We start from the raw sequence: 20023 nt of genomic DNA, 5'->3' as shown, positions 1-20023 counted from the left end.
TCCCATTGTGCAGCGAGGCTAAAGTTGTTTTTATAGTGACAGTACGGCAAGGGTTGTACGTCTGGAATGAGTCACCGTGTCTGCACTATGGCGAGGCAGACAGCGGGCGACAGTTGTAGGCAGCTGCAAAGGGAGAGTAAATTGCAAAGGCAGTGTTTTCAGACAGCTGGCCTCCAGATGAGCCAATGATGGCCCAGCAGGTCAGTGGAGCAGGAGCCAATAGGTCTTAATGTGGGAGATTCCTGAAGTGCTTGTCTGAACAGCGTGAAATCCCCAAGGCAAACAGAGGCCACCCACTCCCTGCGTGTCACCCACTGTCCCCCTGACCAGAGTGTCCACAGCCGACCTGCCACACCAGCCACGGGTTCAAATGTGTCTCTGTTTGCTCGCTGTTTGCAGGATTTACCTCACATTAAAACAATATATCCAGCATTGATTAGTGCAAAAAAGTATTTTTAAGTTTGTTACGTGTACTTTTCTGTGATAGTTAAGCTGAGACTGAATGTTGTGAAAACCAGTTAATCGTTAAAGTAATTCTTTAAGCAAAAGTGGCAACATTTCACTGGTTCCAACCTCTCAAATGTGAATATTTGCTGTATTTTTAGCACTCTGAGAGAGGAAACTGAATATCTTTGGGTTTTGCTCTGTTGGTCAGACAACAATATGAAGACGTCATCTTGGACTCAGAGAACTTGTGTTGAACCTTTTTGCACAGTCTTTTGGCATTTATAGACCAAATGATTAATCGATTGACAATAATCGTTAGTTGCAGCCCTGTTCCTCCATCACTCTACTATTCACCCAAACATCTCATGACATCTCCACATTTTTACATACTCATATCCTTTGTTGTACATACATACAGCAACTAGATAATTAACTGATTAGGAATAAGCTGGTTCAGAGTAAGCTGATTTTTTATTTTCATGCAGTCTCTCAGAAATTATGTTCTTGTCTACGTAAATTGACATAATATCCTGTTAACAGAACACAGACCACAATAAAATTAAGTTCAAGGTTCAGTTCCCTCAAATCTTAAAAAACATATATCACCACTGACAACCACAAATAGTTCTCAATGAAAACTTTACACAGTGAGGTCTGTGGATTAGCCTGATCAGCAGGGATATTGTTTCTGGAAACAGACATTGCTGTTTTTTCAAATGTAATATTTGGATTCCAGAAATCAAATATCTTTGACCTCAATTGTATTGCGATGGCGGCAGAAGTCTTTGTGGTGGAGATCTCAAATTGTCTCTAAATATGACCAAAACTATCTTCATGGGAAGATGTCACTCGGGCTTAGTGCACATTTTTTAAAATATTTAACATGAAAACAAGGCGTTAACATCAGTCAGAATATTCAGGACATCATCATCACCGTCTGTTACTACTCAGAATTTAAGCATGAGTCAAAATTGTCGTCATCTAGTCTTCATTACGGTTCACAAATTTGATTTTTAAAAATACATTGAAGTTCTGCTAGAGAGGCTCTGCTCCTGCTCTTCATTTTCTTTTGCTTTTCAGTGGGGTTTCATCGTATAGAAACTCAGAGTTGTCAGATCAGCAAGCCTGCAGCTCATGAAGAGTCACTTTAGGAGCAGATTAAGACATGACAGAGTGAGGTGAAGAAATGAGAAGGAACAGCAGAGGCTCTGAGTACAAAGGGAAGTGCAGAGGCTGTCTGATGTGATGGCTCTGAGGCAGTCTTTGAACAGGGCGCATTCAGGGATTTCTCTGTGCATACATAAACATGAAGGCACCTATACATTTGAATGTACACACACACACACACAAACTGATGACACAGAGAATGAGTGTCTGAGCTAAACCTGTACCTCTCCTCCTCCGACAGATAATGAACACATTTATATGGAGCTGGATCAGAAGCTATCCAAATACTGCCCCAAAGAATGGAAGAGAGAAGCCAGCAAGGTAAGAAATGATGTGCTGGACAGTGAGCAGAGGATGTTAAGTCTTCATTTTAAAGCTGCACGAGGCAAGATTCAGTTTGTGAAAATTCACATAATTTACCAGCCTAGAGGCCTTTTCAGAACAAACATGAATAATTGGTGTGAATAAAAAAAATTGCGACTTAAAAATTCGAGCATATCTATCTCTATGACCCGCTACACACAAAGCCCGAAACTTTCGTATTAAACCGTGCATTTTTTTTCCCGCAGCTTTTCCGTTTTAATTTCAGAGAATTTCGGATGCCGACATAAACGAGCCAACCAATAAAATCACGACTCTTGCTCATGCGATAAATAAATTCGGACGTAATGTTATAATTCCATTCACACTCATCAAGGTGGACAGTGAACGGCTTATCCATTTGGTCTCATGGCATAGTGCTCTGCTTGACAATCAACATAAAGATTACAAAGACAACAGACTCAAAAACAACATCTGGGAAAGTATAGCAGTTAAACTGGCTTGTGATGGTGAATAGCCTGCAACTTCATTGTCAAGGTAACGCATATAAAACATTCATTTTCAAGTGCTTTAGATAACGTTATGCTATGGACATTAGCTATACATGTCAGAAAATACATCATTGTGAAAGGTATACCTTATATATAACCTGACCATATAGGACAAACGATAGCATTACATCAATTATGTTGTCGGGCCTATAGATGCCAGCTACCAGTATGCTAGCTAGCAGCATACATTACATCTTTGGCTGTTGTTTTGATATAACGTGCGTGCCGTGGTCTGCTTACTGTTTAGTGGAAGAGGTCCAGAGAAGATGGACAAACCTCCGGGATACATACATTAAGAGGAGGAAGGAGGATAGATATCCACAAAGAGTGGACAGGCATGAGGAAAGCCAGTAGCAGTAGAAGCAAATGAGCTCACTGTCTTTCCTTGCGATATCCACCGTGCACCGGAGGTATTATAAGCTGACTGTTATAAACTGACCATTATAGCCTCGTATTAAATGGCATGAATCACATAGACTATAATAAACACATACTGTATATATGATAAACACATTTAGACTCTGTTCTGTCCAGTTATGGATGAATGAATGAAGCTCAGCATTTACACTCAATAACATTGGTGCCACCCATAGGAAATGCCATTGTATACATTGTAACTTTTCTACACAGTATTGGACACTTGGAATAATGAGCCCGTCTCCAGTGTGTAGAGTTGAGTGTGGGTTTATTATATTATATTATAAAGATAATGTACATTAGAAACTCGTCATTGCTACTGCTGCTATTTGACTCCCTGACAAGGACGAATCGATGATGCGAAGCTTTAATTTTCGGTGGAAAGCACGGAATGCGAATATCCATGTCAGACTTGGTGTGAAAGGTTTGAACGCGAAAAATCGTCAGGGGATATTTTGCATTTTCGTTTCGTTTTTTCGTTTCGTGTTCCTCTAGCTGGGATTCACAAGATTTATCCAAATAAAATTCAGGGTCAGGTAGATATGCTTTTCTGCCCACAGGAAGCGGAAATATAAACTGTCTCCTCAAAGGCCTATTCTCAATTTTTTACCATATAAATTGCGGGTGTATTTGCATATGTAACTGCAGAATATGACTTATTCACAAGAGATGCAACAGACGAACAACAGTTTACACTTTGTGCAGGGTCTTCAGCTGTAGCACAGGTTACCAGATACAGTTGGTGAGCACAGGTATTAATCTCTATAAAGGCATGATAGTACCACAACTGGCAACTTCACTGTAACAGTCACTACATGCAGCTGTTGTTCACCAAGAAATAGTTACAGTCCATAACTTCCCTAAAACCACAAATTGCTTTTTTGTGTGTATGGGTTCAGGGGCTCCAAACAGTTTCAGGGGAGGCTCAGTGGAATGTAAAAAATATTACATAAGTTATTACGTCAGTTATCAAAAGGAGATCGCATAGAATAGCCTGAATGTGTGTGATTTGGTTAAAGAGATTGTTCAGAGATAGAGTTGTTTTGGGGAATTTTACTGTTTTTCCCACTTTCCCAGAGTCAGAAACTAAAAAATGCCTTAGGACAGGAAATGTATTGGGGGGGGCGACTTTTTCCAAGCTTTGTCTGAGGGGAGGCCCACACTCTCAGACTTTGAAAACCCTTGGGTTAGACAAAATGTTACATAGTCAGCCTTAGAGGTGTTGGAAGGCATATTTTTGAACTTCGGAGAGGTTTTTTACCTTTTTTTGAACTAGCCAGGCTAGCTGTTTCCATCTGCTTCCAGTCTTGATGCTGAACTAGGCTAATTGCCTCAGGGCTCCAGCTCCACACTTAATGAACAGGGAGAGTTGTATTAATCTTCTCATCTAACTCTCAGAAAGGAAGCCAACAAGCGTATTTCCCAAAATGTTAACCTATTACTTTAATGTCCCATAATTGAAATAATTGTCCTGTTTTATTGTGTTTATAAACATTACTGATGTAAACAAACCTCACCTGGAACAGCATCAGAAAACACAAATAACTTTATTTGTTATTGACTCAGCTGTTGTCTTGTATTATTCTGTGTAACAAAAGACCAGTCATGGGAGTCACAGCCAGTTCCTATCCTGTCATTTGTATTTATGTGGTGAGACTACCTTTTGTTTACATTTTGATAACATATTGTAAAAACAGCAGATAAACTGAACTCACCAACATGAGATATTTTCACTCCTTTGGTATTTGGTAACATGGTATTACATGGATATAAACTGATGCCAGATCAGCCTAGTTGGTAAACACTAGTATGCTGTGTTTGCTTATATCACATTACGTAAGGCCTGAGAAATTAAGTTGAAATGTTTTATAACAGTTTGCCCCACTTTTGAACCTCTATGCATTTGATTTAAACATCATTAAATTCTTCCTGTTTTAGAAAATAAACAAGGATTTTCACTTGTTTCTTTTCCAGGGCATCGACCAGTTTGGGCCTCCAATGATCATTCACTTCAGAGCTCAGTATTACGTTGAGAACGGTAGATTGATCAGGCAAGTAAAGCCCCTCAACTGACTGTACAAAACTTATATAGTAACAAGTAACATTAAATCCTCTACAGACTGCTCTAACATCGCTCAGTTTTTACACCAGTTAACCTATAATCCGGTTAATTTTGCTTTTTGTCTGCCCTGCAGTGACCGGGCAGCCAGGTACTACTACTACTGGCACTTGAGGAAACAGGTGCTGCTCTCACAGTGTATCCAAAGGGAGGAGGCCTACTTCCTCCTGGCAGCCTTCGCCCTGCAGGCTGACCTCGGCAACTTCAAACGTAACAAGCACTTTGGGAAGTACTTTGAACCTGAAGCCTACTTCCCTCCATGGGTGAGTATGTCCAACAAGGACCGCATGTAGGCTCGCATGTAAAACTTCTCAGAGAAGAAAAGATGATTTGACATCTGGCTCTTCCCTGTCCTTCTACACCTGCACCTAATCACATCTTGTATGAATATCACATATTTTCTCTCTGGCTCTTATTTGAATACCTTGCACTTGTTTATTACATGTCCCTTACATTACTTAAGGGACACGTGAATATTTGCTCTGGCTTTTGTTTGGGTGCTGTGGCTAATGTACACTTGCTCTCCTTGCTTTTGTTTTTTATTTTTATGTGGAGGACTGCATTCACTCTCATATGTTTAGGATTAGGGCTGCAACTAACTGTTTTCATTATCGATCAATCTGACGATTATTTTCTTAATCAATTAGTTGTTTTGTCTATAAAATGTCAGATAATAACAAAAATGCCCATCACAGTTCAGCAGAGTCCAAGGTAACGTCTTTCGATGTCTTGTTTTATCTGACCCACAGTCCAAAACTCAACCATATTCAATTTACAATATATATAACAGAGAAAATCAGCAAATCCTCACTTTAAAGCTGGAACAAGCGAAATTTGACATTTAAAAAAATTAAAAAATGTCTCCAATTAATAATCAGTGTTGCACTATATTTTACTTGCCTTCTGGTGCAAGGCTGCGGCATACACAAGAAGCTTAAAAGTAATGCTAAATGTGAGTAATACAGTCAACACATTACAGTATTAGACTGGTAAATCCTTCTGTGGTAAGTCTGTCTGATATCCCAGTGAGTCACAGTAAATGTAAAACATCTTTGACTGAAATAGGTCTGAGCTGAAAGATTGCTGTATCGTGGACTGAGAAGCTGAAATGTACAGTAAAGGTGTGTTTTAGGCTGTTCAGTGTCGTGGCCTGCAGTGTATACAGTATGTGGGTCTGTAGCCACCTTCCATTAATCACGCTGACCAAACACTTAGCGACAGCTCCACATATGAGCATGTGGGATAATGAGAACTGGGACAGTTCAGTTTATTTTTGTCCCTGGAAGTGGCACACACACTGTTTTTTTATATTTATCTTGAGAAATGGTCCAGCTTACATGGCTATTCTGGCCACACTGGCACCCTCACCCCACCACCACCATCCTTGACTGGCTATGACAGCCACACCCGTCTGATTGCCCTTCACTTCCTGTAATTAGCCTCCTGCCTCCTTATCACCACTTGAAACCAGCAGTGACAGGAAATTGTTTGATGATGAGCGCTACCCTACAGTAAATCTCCCAACAGATTTAGGTGCTTTGAAAGCTTACTTACAAAATCTTCACAAGCCACATGCAAAGCTTAGCGAGTGTGTCTCCTGTTCGTGCCACTGACTCGCATTCAGTCTCTCCAGGTTGACATCTGTTTGCCCTGCGGCAGGGAGCTTCATTACCCTCATTGGCAACCTGTGCTGCCAGTCTGCTGTAATGAGTCTGTACAACTTCAGGGCAGCCAAGCCTGACGTTTCCCTCTTTCTCTTCCCGCTCAGGTGATAGCCAAGCGTGGCCGTGAGTACATCCTGAGGCATATCCCAAATATGCACAAAGACCAGTTTGCTCTTACGGCTTCAGAGGCGCACCTCAAATACATCAAGGAGTGTGCCCAGCTTGACGACGTCACTGTCCACTACTACAGACTCTACAAGGTGAGAGATGGGACACAGGATCAGATAATAAATGGAGTCTTTTCCAGCACAAATATATATATATATATATATATTGATATATATTTGATCTCTTTCAACAGGACAAGAAGGAAGTAGAGGCATCTCTTACATTGGGATTGACTTTACGTGGTATCCAAATATTTCAGGTATTCCACCTTTTTTACTGAGCAGTGAAGGTTGTGACTAATGTTTTTTTTTTTTTTTTCTTGATTTTGACTTTTCTTTTTTTGACATTGACATTGATTGCTGATTAGATGTTATATTTTTGCTGTTTGTTTCCTGATTTATGTATTCCTAATTTCTGAAAATGAGAGCACGGCAACAATCTTCATCTTATCAAGTAATTTTTGTCTGTTGTATTGAGTCCTAAAAGTCTTTAAATTTGAAAAAATCTGCCAGTGTGGTCAAATTATTTTGACCTCTTTTAAGAATCTTCTAGAAGTAAGTCTGTTTTTGTCTGTTTTATCGCATTGTAAATCGAATATCCTCATATATCTAAAATTTGCATATTGAAGATGTCAACAACATAATATAGCCTAAACGAATAAACCAAATAATTATTGACACATTGATCAATAGTTAAAATAATTGTTAGTTGCAGCCAGAAGACACATTGCTGTACTCTTGGCTCTTGATTCGGGGAAATTCCTGAAAGAAGTTGATAGTTGAAATAAACAAGTAGAAAACATCTTACTGCATTCGTTTTAAACAAAGTTACTTCTAAAGATGAAGATGTTTTGCAGTGTGGTGCAGCAGTGTTGTCATTGTTTCTTTGTTGGATTTTTAATCAGCTGAAAAGTATCACCATACCTGTAATTCCTGACTTCATGTGTCTGTGCTTCTGTGTTGCAGAATGTCGGGACCGTGAGGCAACTGTTGTATGACTTCCCCTGGACCAACGTGGGAAAACTGGTATTTGTGGTGAGTCAAGTGCACCATCACAGCTTTTTTCAACAAATAGCCCAGAGAAACATTTTTCATAGGTACCATTTTTTTGTTTTTTTACACTAATTCCAGCTATGACAAGGCTTATAGCGATGTTTGTGAAAGCCTAGCTCCTGCTCACAGTCGTGGAAATTTTTACGCAAGGCTTATTTTCTCCACACTGCTGTTTTATCTTAGCCCTGCAAGTCCTCTGGAACTAATCGGGGATTTAGAAAGACTTTCCTAGCATGTGCAGACACTGTATACTGTATACATATTTTCATGTAATCAGCAGCAGTATTTTCTCTCATATGATATACATGCCTCTTGGTTTATTCTTTTTTATTAATTATCACTAGTGCCCCTTGTGCCCTTTAAAGGAAATCCTGTTAAATCTGTGCTCTGAGTCAGCCTGTCGTTAAGCTGAGCTCAGCAGTCGGTTAATTTGCTTCCATAGGGTTTCTGTTATCGCAGGAAGGCCGAGAGGCTTACTATATATCTGCTTCACTGTGATGGCTTCACGTTTTCTGCCAGTCGGCTATTAATCACAATTTAGAGAGGTCATTATTGCTTATCTTTTGCACAAAAACGAACCCTTGTGACTCTAATTTTGGCTACATCTTTATTTTTATACAATTAGAGGGACTTTATAAGCAGGTTTCATGACTGTAAGGCCCCTGAGAAACTTGCTTTGTTGTCCCAGAAAGTTGAAGGGTTTGTTCCAAGAGCAGTGTGTTTTTGCTTTGGCCTAATTTTGGTGCAAACAGCCGTCACATCTGCCACACAGTTCACAGTAAAGACATCCTGTTTTCCTTATTCCTGTTTTTTTTTGGTGGTTTCCTTGCGTCTGCTGTCTGCAGCGTCGTGAGAGTGAACCAGCGGTGGCGTGGCTGTGGTTTCACTGTGGACATGAAGGGCCTCTCGTGGCCCCGTCCCACCCTTCTCCTGAATAACAGGCTTTCTCCTCCACCCCACCCACGAGTCACGTCATCCAACACCGCTGCCACCACGGCTGCAGCTACGGCCAAACGAGCCAGAGTGCGGAGCAGGGCGGAGGGATGTGCGGGTCAATAAACACCAGATGTTACAATGGTTTCGGGGGGAATTTCTATTCAGGATATTGGCCAGGATGACTTGAGCTCATCTTTGTATCAAGGTTTAGAGGACGGAGGGGCATGTTTCTGTTTAGTGTTAAAAAAGGGTGGAATTCAGTATTTCTGATGCATTTATGCTTCTCCCGAGTGAGAGTGTGATCTACTCCCCCTGAAAGCTGAAATGAAATAATCACTTGTGTCCTGCGATGTTGGATCTGGGACTCTGTCTCGACCACGCCAGTGCTCTGGTTGATGCTGGTCTTGCCGAGGAATTGGGAGTTTTCGACTTGTGTGGCCTGTTAGGGAGGAATTGTTGGAAGGGGGAGAAAGTTGTCCAGCTGTCCTAAGCAGAGAGTTTAGATGGACTGACCATGTGTACTGCATGAAACAAGAAACCTTTCTAAGTTGCGTCTGAATACCTTTTAAAAACCTGCCACTTGACACCAGTCTGCTGCTGAGTGTATTTGGTCTGGAATAGAGTTACCACCAGCAGAGAAGCCATTGATTCAATATGTGTGGATTATGGATTATCTTTACCTATTTCAACCCTAAGAGCCTGATAAATGCAGTTTGCATCAAACAATGCATCCCATGTTCTCAGTGTCTTAAATGAGTCAATCTAGAACATCAAACAGATTCATAGTTACAGTGCAAACAGGGACTTCTAGTAGTTAATTCATCATGACTTTCCATGGCACTGATTGTAATGGTAATGTAAACAACGTTAGGCTAAAAGAGAGATTCAGGTGTGGGATGGATGGGAGAGATGGGAAAGGTTTTAAGGCAGGTCCATATTGTTTGATAAACTATAACAGAGCTTTCAGAAAAATCAGTTTCCTAGTAATAACTTGGGTGTTATGATTTCCAAGAAAACTGATGATTACAGTAATTGCGTTATGACATGAATGCAGCAGAAGGCCACAGTTAACTGACTGACTCTCTCAAAGCATGATGGGAACTGTAGTGCCAAAACTCAGAACATTTGATCCCATATGGTAATAAGAAAAAAAGGAGTTGCACAGTACTGAAGCCCATTAACTTTGTTCTTATATCCCTGAAACACTGACATTCCTCTATCCTTTATATATAGATGTTTGTGTGCGTCGAAACAGGTAAAACAATTCAAAATGTATGTATAAAACATGTATAGTACCACTTACAAGTCCAGTTATAGCATGCCTGAGTCACTACTCAGGCATTTTTAACTCGTCCTGAAAGACAGCAAAATTTATAGTATGCCTGACTAAGACATGTAGTAAATATGCCCCCAAGCCTTTAAATAAAAGGAGTGAAAACCAAGCAAAAACAGCAGAGGGTACAAAGAGTTAAGATCACCAGGGAGATTTCATTTAGCAGTAACCTGCTTTGCCTCACTCAGTTTGGCTCATTCACACTTACTTGCTGCCCAGTAAGATTTCAGTGTTTTACTGGCGGACACTAGGAGCTGCAGAGGGGCAGTTTGAGGTTAAAGACAAATACTCAACTTGGGGGAAGGAAGAGAATTTTTCCTTGATTTTCCCACCCAGAGTTTTCCTGCAGGTCCAGGGATTTGAACAGGAAGTCTTTTAGCCTCAAGGATACCTCTGGCCAGAGAAAATGATCTTTTATAGGAAAGCCACTATCAATGAACTGTCATGGTTTTTATGAACTCATTTCCCTATAGTACAGAGCTGAATACCTATAATGTGCTTCCCTACCTATGGACAGGCTTTAAACATTCTTGGGTTAAGCTGGTTTCTTTAAAAATGTCCAGATAAATAAAAGTGAAAGCTGAGTCCTGTGGTCAGAAATGTGCATCTCTTTGCATTTTCCAGGGCTTTAAACCCACCCGTCGCCTTTGAAAGTCCAAACCCTTGCAGAAATGTTTATAGGTCTGTATTGAAAACAACCCCGCTGACACTAAAGACAGCTGTTATTGGGTCAAGCCTTTGCCAAAAGGCACGAAAGAAAGCACAAACCCACCATTTTAGTTTTTCCATGCAGTCAGCCAACATGGACATGAACATCAGCCTCTTCCTGGAAAATCATCAAAAAAGCTTTGTTTCAGTGTCTGAATGAAGAAATGAAGAACAGATACATGAACTGATTGTTGCATTGTGTTTGGCTATAAAATAGTTTTCAAGAACAGACTTTGTTCCTCCTCTGCGGTTTGCCTTCCAGCCTTTCTGGCACTTAATCATAATTTCAAACCCACATTCCTACTTCATAATCTTATATTATTAACTGCTATAAATCACAGTCCTGTAATCAACATTCATGTGCTATCTTTTTTTTTTCCTGCTTCCACTCTTTCAGGGGAAGAAGTTTGAAATCCTTCCTGATGGACTACCCTCGGCCCGTAAACTCATCTACTACACAGGTTGTCCCGTGCGCTCTCGCCACCTCCTGCAGCTGCTCAGCAACAGCCACCGGCTCTACATGAACCTGCAGCCTGTTCTCAAACAAGTCCGTCGGTTGGAGGAAAACGAAGGTATTTTCCAGCAATTTTATGTTGTTCTTTCACTTCTTTTGTGTGCCAGAACACAACAACACAAGTTGTAAACCTTAAGATTTCAGTGCTGGTTACTCCTTGAGCAGCTACTTTGTCAGAAATACAACAGTGGAGGGACCAGTTATTTCCAGTCTCCATTGGTTGCCTGGTAGCTGCTCAGAACCAAGAAATAGTCCAACACATAACCGCCCGTAAAATGGCACTCTGGTTTTTGTACAGATTAAACAACAGAGATATAATTTGTGGATTAGTGATGTTTAGAGGTGCTGATAGGTGGATTTTATTACCATTGGACAGTAACAGGCTAGCTGTTTCCAGTCTTTCTGCTAAGCTAACTAGCTCCTGGCTGTAGCTTCATATTTTATAGACAGATATGAGAGTGGTATCGATCTTCTCATCTAAGTCTGCCAGAAAACAAATAATTTCCCAAAATCTTGAAAAAACATTTTGCTTGAAGGGTTATAATTTTAGATAGTATTTCAAGTTTTAGCACATGCAAATAACATTTTGAACTATGTCGAATGAATATTAAAATGTGTCTATGTTTGGCTGATTTTAGAGAAGAAGCAGTACAGGGAGTCGTACATCAGCGACGCTCTCGAACTGGACATGGAGCAGCTGGACAAACGTTGCCGGGCCAGCGGCAGCAGCGCAGGGAGCATGTCTCATCACAAACGCCTGTCCCGCCACTCCACGACTAGCCACGGCAGCTCACACACCTCTGGTATTGAGACGGACAGCTTCAGGGCCCCGGGTCAGGCCCCGCACAGGCCCCTAAGAACCTGCAGCTCGTCCACAACCAGCCACGGGAGCTCACACACCTCCGGCATCGGGAGCAGCGGAAAAGAGCGCATACTAGATGATGATGGTAAGAGTTGATGTTGTTGAATTGATGTTTCATCCAAAATTATATCCATACACATTGAGAAAACCATAGAATAAAAACTATAAAACATCAGGGCGTTTTAACTGATTTAAAAATAGACAAGGACATCAACATTATGAGTAGAAGTATAAATATTGTAGCGATATGTTGTTCTTAATTAATTGTTTTAAGTGCTTTTGCTTTTGCTTTTCTAAAAAATCCACATGAAGTGATGTATTTGACATTTGTGTCAGCAGCTTTAGCAGTTTATTCAAAATAAACACTAAGAACTGGCTTATTAGCATCTGTAACAATAATCACAATAGCTAATCAAAGAAAGGTACCTATAGAAACTTAAACATCATCAACAGAAAAGAAGACGTCAGTGGATACACTGATGGCTTGCCAAGTGATCTCTGGTTTCAAAAACACAACAACAACCTTGTACACTCAAAACATGCAGATTACCTTTTGAAAGTTGTAGGTATCTTAGGAATTTTGTTGTGAGTTGTAATAATTCAGACAACATTTGTTCCTTCAGAGATTGAGATGCTAGTGGACGATCCCAAAGACTATGAGGAGCTTCATGAGATGGCTCTGGACCAGGAGCTGTGTATCCACATCACTGAGGACATGTTGACCATGTCGCCTGATCAGACCAACGGATACTCAGGTACAGATGCTGTCTCACTGTTTCTGTTCTACTTGTGAACTGTAGCGTCTGCAGAAGGTAAATAGTGTCTTCCAACATTATGAGTGAAAACTCTAACCCACAGTGCCCAGACAGAACACATAACAGACAACCATAAAGAAGTATATAAACCCAGGGTGAATTACTTCTTTTTCTGTGAAATCATTTTTAATGGCTACTACCAAGTGCACACACCGAGTCGAGTGAGGCTGATGAAGAGTTGTTTCATACTAGTGGTCGACCTATATGGGTTTTTCAATGGCCGATGCCGATATTTAGAGAGTAGTGCAGCCGACGGCCAATATATATAATGCCAATATCAAAACAAAAAAAAGTTATGTGTAATTTCATTATTCAATGCACATTACAATTCAATATACATTGTTATCTTAGACAGTAACATGTTGTTTTAGATGGAATTTGTATTAATTAATGAAATAGAAAAATACATGCTGTATTCTGTTATGCTGTAGATTTCAGAACTGGTATTTAAGGCAGATCTTGGTACAGTATGTCAGAAGCGACGTCATTCGACTGCATTATTCTATACATTATAACATAAGGATGGGAGAAAGGTGGTAACATTTAGAAAAGACGATGGTGACTGAGGAAATTTATTTAAGACCTTCCCAAAACTCACAAAGGGGAGCGCTAACATCGTTCCACAGCAGCCACACTGACAAGGCTGCCTGAAGATGTGTCTGCAGACATTTCTTGTTTATCGGCCTTGTGAGCACAGGCACCGGCCGATGCCATTTATCTCAAAATGCCAAATAATCGGCTCGATTATTTCATACGGTAGCTAAATGTTATCATCTGTTCTTTCTAGGACTGATAGTAAAAGACGTCAGCTCCTCCACGTCCAGCTCCTCTGAGACCGTCGTCAAGATGAGAGGACAAAGCATCGAGTCTCTGCCACAGGTAATTCAGGTTTAATTCATGTTCAACAATTGTACAGGGAGCTGCTTCTTAGGAGATCAGAATGTATTGCAGCCATGGCTTACATCTTTTATAACTTTTTTCTCAACTGGAAGTTCAGGAAAAACCTTCCACACCTTAATGCAGAGCTGTAAATCCAGTTTAAAGCAGAAGTACAGTAGAGGAGGGAAAGTTAATTACAGTACAGTATGACTACAAAGTGACTCCTGCACAATATTTAACATCACTAACTAATGATAATTAACAGTGTAAAAGTTTTTGACGGCTGACTTTTCTGTAAGTCGTTCACATTTTTGATTGCCTGCAGCTTTTTTGATTTGTTGCTTTTCACCAACAGACATCTGCGTGCAGGAAGCCTCAGTCTTCGACCGACCGGCACAGCCAGTCTCTTGACGACGTCCGGCTCTACCAGAAGGACTGCCTGCAGTGGGCTGAGCTCTGCCAGGACACCGCCCACAGCTACACATTTGGTTGCGCCCAGGAGCTGAGTGACGGCGGCGGTGGCTATCAGGGCCTCGCCGACCAGCGTGCCAGCATGCTCACTGAGCAGCACCCCATCAAAAGAACCAACAAGTACTTCTCCCTGGACCTGACCAGCGACGAGGTCCCCGAGTTCGTGGTGTGACGGAGGCGGAAACAAGGCAACCTCAGGGTGAACTTTTCGCTCCGCCATGTCAGATGTGGAGATGTTTCAGCCCTCAGGGAACAAGACAAGAGAGGAGTGTTGGAGAGGTGGTTTCTATTCTTGGCAGCGAACAGCAGCGATGAGTAAACTGGCAGCAAGTTGGCTGTCTCTTCACTTACCACTTCGGATGAATAACACATAATAAATGAACAAAAATGGAGGATTCTGGCTGAAATGGGAACTTAAAGAATGAACACTGGGTTCAAGACAACCTGTGTCTTTAAAAGTAACCTGAGCTGCTTCCCCTGTGTGAAAGGAAACAAAAGGGATCGTGTCAACTTATTTTAAAAACATTTTTATTCAAATCTGTCTCCTCCAAACTGGTTTCAAGAACCACACGTCGTGTTTGCCTGCTTTGTAAAGTCATAAAAAGACTGTGTGTGCATGAACGTAGGCTTACAGCAGACAAAGATTGATGCACAGACATATAGACAAGAGCATATCAAAGGTTTTCTCTGGAGGACACAAAGAACAAAATCACTGAGCTACAAACCAAAGACAAGAAATGGAAATAAACTGAAAGGAAATGTCCAACTTATTCTCAGTGTGCAGCCCTGACAAAAACATTTCAAAGTCATGGTGGGAGGGAAGATAAATCCATAATCCTTTGAGAGAAAGCAACTGTGGTTTCTTCCCTTGGTCTTCTTCTATGCCACTTCATTTTACCTCAACAGGAAGTGGTGTGCCAGCTCCCCCCTCTCAGACTGGACTCTTATGGTACGTGTCCACAGAGGCTTTTTTGGACGTAAGGGGTCGCGCCGCTTCCCAGCATTGGACGCTTGATAGGCGTGCCACTAGATGTCACGATAGATGATTGACAAATGCTCTCCTTCCCTGAAACACAACAGGAAACACTTCCTGGCTGCACCTGATTGGACGAGCGCTTTCACTCGTGGGCTGTCTGCTCCCAGATTTCAAACTGGACCAACATGACGGCTCGTTTGGAAACTTTCTTATATTACGAAAATAGTTCACCAAAATGTGTTTATGAAAACATTTGAGGTGAGAAATAAGCCATGCAGTTGCTGAATCTGTCTTCATTTTAGATGGACAGTGGTTAGTTTTAATGGTTTTTCAGGAGTTTTCCAGAGGCGGCGAGTCGTGCTGGACGCCCCTGATTTGCATAAAGCCTAGATTCAACTTTATGCAAATTAGGAACGCCAACGTGACGGCCCACCTCTTGAAACGCAACGCTACGCTACCAAAATGCATTGCAGGGCTTGGAAAGCGTGGAAATGACGGATCCTGTAGACACGTACCATTAATCATGTGAACACACACCCGATGTGCCTTCATCACACTATGCAGGTGTCAAACCCTCGTCTTGACAATCACACGCCCTCACCTTACTCAATTTTAAAGATCTAACCCATCAAAATTCAAAGCTCTACATTATTTTTAAATGTTATACACTCACCTCTTTAGCATATCAAGACAGTTTTTCAGCATCTTAAACATCAAAAAGACTCGATTTCAATCTGTTTCATGTCCTGTGAAATCCGACCGAGTTTCCTGGAAGGAATGAGGTCGAGTAAGTTACTACATGTCCTGACTTGAGTTGAGTTTGTGGCCTCAAAAGCTTCCCTGTAATCTAGACTCAAAATGGAGCCCAGTTGGCTGTTGGCCAAAACAAACTGTACATTTTGATGCATACATTTACGCCTTCCTTTCTGCTCAAGTTTTATTCCATTTTTGTTGTTTTCTGTTTCATTTCGTCTATCATTTTAAACTGGAATTTGTTACATTTTTTATTTTTCATCCTCTCTTTTTACCTGAAATCTCTTTACATGTTGTATTTTTGTATGAACTGTCCAGACTTGTGTATGTTGAACAGTTATTCTGTGTGCGGTTGATTTAATTCAGTATTACAAGCAAATGTATGTGACAGTATTAAGGACATGTGATGTTTGTGGCTCAGAACAAGAAAGACTGGTTTTATCATTTTAATTTCGCGGTGAGATTCAAGAGAACTGAAGCCCGTGGTAGTGTTACAAGCTGTTATTTCTCATAAATCACATCTCAAATTTCAATACACTACAGCTGCCGTGAATGAGGACATGAGGTTGTTGCAGGTTAAAACAACAAATAAGATGTTTTTACGCATAAATCATTCAGCTGAAATTCAGAGTGCCACAGTTACAGTTTTGTCTGATTTAAGTTAATACTGTCATGCTTTTTTAAGGTTACAACCATATACTTTATCTTCTCTTTATCTACTCTTGAATTAGGTGGAAAACACTGCACCATAACTTTTGTCATGACCACAGAATAACATTTTGATTTTAAAATGAACTCTTAAAAATATTAAGTTCTACATACAACTTTCCAAGTGGTTGAAATGATCCTTTAAGTTACTGAAAAACACTAATTGAAAAAGTGGATTCTGCTGTTGTATGATATTAAAGGAATACTTCATCATTTTGGGAAATAACTTATTACTTTCTTGCTGAGAGTTAGAAGAGAAGATTGATACCACTCGCATGTCTGTACACTAAATATGAGTCTACAGCCAGAAGACGATTAGCTTAGCTTAGCATAAAGACTGGAAATAGGCTAGCTGTTTCCCCCTGTTTCCAGTCTTTATGCTAAGCTAAACTAACCGGCTTCTGTTGGTAGCTTCATATTTATCTTACAATCATGAGAGTGGTATCAATCTTTTTATTTAACTCTTTGCAAGAAAGTAAATAAGCACAGTTCCCAAAATGTCAAACTTTTCCTTTAAATGTTTAGTGTTCACTGTGTCACATGTCATCTGCAGATGGGACGTTATGATTTTAAAATGTAACAGTTTTTTTGGTTGGCTCACAACTTGAGCTGAGCCGAGGCTCACAGAGTTATTTTACAAGATGTCTGTCAGCTGTCAGTCAGCAAAAATAAACAACAAATGATGAGATAATTGTACAGTCAAACTCTAGCAACTGTTGTTTACAGTAGCCGAGCTGTATGATGTGTAATTGTGTCTCTGTGTGGCTGTTAGCATTTCCAAACTCATACAAGACTTAGTTACTTCAGTTTAGATCACTGTTGTTGTCTTTTTGAGTCATCCCAGTTCAGCTTTAAGTAACGCCATGTCTATTCAAACCCACGGTTTTCACATACTGGCAATACAGTATCTGAACAAGGTTTAAAAAAAAAACATTTATGTAATACATGACAAACACAAAGTAACAAATTTGATACTGCTATGTAATTAAAAACAACTTCTATATTTCTTACAGTTTTTCTTTCACTGTTTAAGCTTATAATTACTTCTTCTCATTAATGAAAAATGTCTAAAGTCATATTTTGATGGACAATGTTGTTTCTTATATTAAAACAGTATTTGTTAAGGTACATAGCCATGCAGTCATAACCCATGTCCTTAAAGTCTTCATAATTTGTTCTAACTTCCTTTTCTGACTTCAATATATGGTCATACTTACACTATGTAAGAGTCTGTATGTCTGTGTCCATAGTCCTTTCTGTGAAAGGATCTCCAAAAAAGAAAGATTTCTTTTTTTGTCACCCTGTAGTTAAAAAATGATTTGTTATTATGAAGTCTGGTCCGTGCCTTCTTGGTACTAATGCCCTCAATATCCAATAAAAAGGTACATTTATTTGCCAAAGTTCTGCTGTTTTGTTGTGATTTCAAAGTGGTGCTAAATCAGTTTATTTGCTTTTTAAGGCAGTATAATAATATAATATATATAGAGAAAATAATTTCAAAAAGAGTGGAAACAGAAAAGGACATTGATTTCCATTTAGTTCGTTTGTGACCCAGGAAACAGTTTTCTCTACAATAACAAACATAACATTTATATTCTGTATGTTGCACACAAGATATATACTAAAGCCACCATTAAAATATAATGTGATTATCAGATAAGAATGTTTCTATGTTGGTCCTAAGGGAGGTACCGTACCCAACATGTTTCCTTAGTTTGTGCTGCCCTCTGGTGTTAACAATAGACTGAATAAAATAGGTGTTAATATTAACACACGTTCATGTAATAATCCGTTTGGCCTGAAGGTGGCGGTATTGTCTGACACATGAGACACCAGCAGGGCTGACCTTGTCCTTTTGTTGTTCTGCCACCTGTCCACTTTAAAATTGATGTATCAGCTCAGACACATACATAACTTTATTATGTCAAAAAGCAGAAAATTAGTCATATAAATAAACCTTTTTTTAAACTTCCTGAGTAACTGGCTACTCGGACAGTTGAAACATTAATGTGGTATTTAAAATCCTGTTATCTGACAATAAAGTACACATTTGCACTGTAGGAGCTTTTATTTAAACATGGAGTAACTGCATTTTGTTTTGTTTTAAAAGATTATAACAGCATAATATTGGATGGCTGATAGTTCCCTACAACTTAATGCTGATAAAACAGAAGTTACCTTTTTCGTAGCTGGCCTTGTCCTTGATGTGAAGTAAAGCCTCGGTTCCCCCTCCTCCTCCTCCTCATGTGTTGAATCTACCTCATAAATCCAGGTGACGCCATTGACCAGGCATTGAATCGTTCCTGTCAGCTCCTCCAGCAGAGGAACAAACTCAAGCCCATTGTGTCTCAAACTGAGATAGAGATTATTATTTGTGCTTCTATTTCATCCAGTCCCGACAGTTTATTACCTGCCACAGAAAGCTTAAAGGTCTGATGGGACACCGATGTTGATTTCTTCACAACCAGACACAAAAACAGTTTCTTTCCACAGGCCAACGCTATGCTGAACAGTTAAATCAGTCATATAGTGTCAGTAACCCTGTAACACTAAAACATCCACTTACCAACAAATAAGAAATTATATATTTACAGTTTAAAATCCACACTGTGCTTTAACATGTACATATCGTCCATCACTGTCAAATATAAATCCTGCACAAAGTGTATTTTAAACTGTAAATATATCATTTCTTATTTGTACCGTATATAAACATGTATGCATGTGTATATTGTACATAACTTCATGTATATAAAGTAATATATTACGTTACTCACTGAATATTTATTCCTTTGCACTATTTGTATTTGTTTACAATTTACAGAAACACTTGACTTGTATGACATTGAATGTTGTTGGTCATTGTTGCTTTTTATATATATTTATATACACACCTATTTTTTCACCTCCTTTTATGTAAATTTTTTTTGTATTTGTTGTATTATTATTATTATTATTATTATTTTTTACCTATCTTTGTTCAGCTTTGTTGTCCTTGTTTTTAGCTGTGTGTCTATTTCTACCTTCCTGTTAATTGTTCTGTGTAAGCACATTGAGAGCAATTTAAAACTTGGCCAATAAAAAATAAAAAATACACTCTTCCAAATATTTATAGTGTAGGAGCAAGAGAAGCACACCTGCCAATCTATTAACACCTCTTTG

At 39.7% G+C, this 20023-nt stretch overlaps 1 protein-coding gene across 3 annotated transcripts in view; it reads left to right on the top strand.

The window, feature by feature from the left end:
• frmd6 (FERM domain containing 6) overlaps positions 1-17178 on the top strand; it is a 29926-nt gene extending 12748 nt beyond the window's left edge. For all 3 annotated transcript variants that reach the window (XM_044166772.1, XM_044166773.1, XM_044166774.1), the window contains 11 exons: positions 1856-1935; positions 4878-4954; positions 5099-5285; positions 6791-6946; positions 7048-7113; positions 7820-7888; positions 11281-11455; positions 12036-12344; positions 12883-13014; positions 13862-13953; positions 14309-17178. In XM_044166772.1, the coding sequence (XP_044022707.1) occupies positions 1856-1935; positions 4878-4954; positions 5099-5285; positions 6791-6946; positions 7048-7113; positions 7820-7888; positions 11281-11455; positions 12036-12344; positions 12883-13014; positions 13862-13953; positions 14309-14596 (1631 nt within the window). In that variant the 3' untranslated portion in view covers positions 14597-17178. The remainder of the gene's footprint in view (positions 1-1855; positions 1936-4877; positions 4955-5098; positions 5286-6790; positions 6947-7047; positions 7114-7819; positions 7889-11280; positions 11456-12035; positions 12345-12882; positions 13015-13861; positions 13954-14308) is intronic.
• The last annotated feature ends 2845 nt before the right edge of the window (positions 17179-20023 follow it).

Source organism: Siniperca chuatsi, linkage group LG15 (assembly GCF_020085105.1).
Source record: "Siniperca chuatsi isolate FFG_IHB_CAS linkage group LG15, ASM2008510v1, whole genome shotgun sequence".
NCBI lineage: Eukaryota > Metazoa > Chordata > Actinopteri > Centrarchiformes > Sinipercidae > Siniperca > Siniperca chuatsi.
Note: the sequence above shows the minus strand (reverse complement) of the source record. Positions and strands in the feature narration are given on the sequence as shown.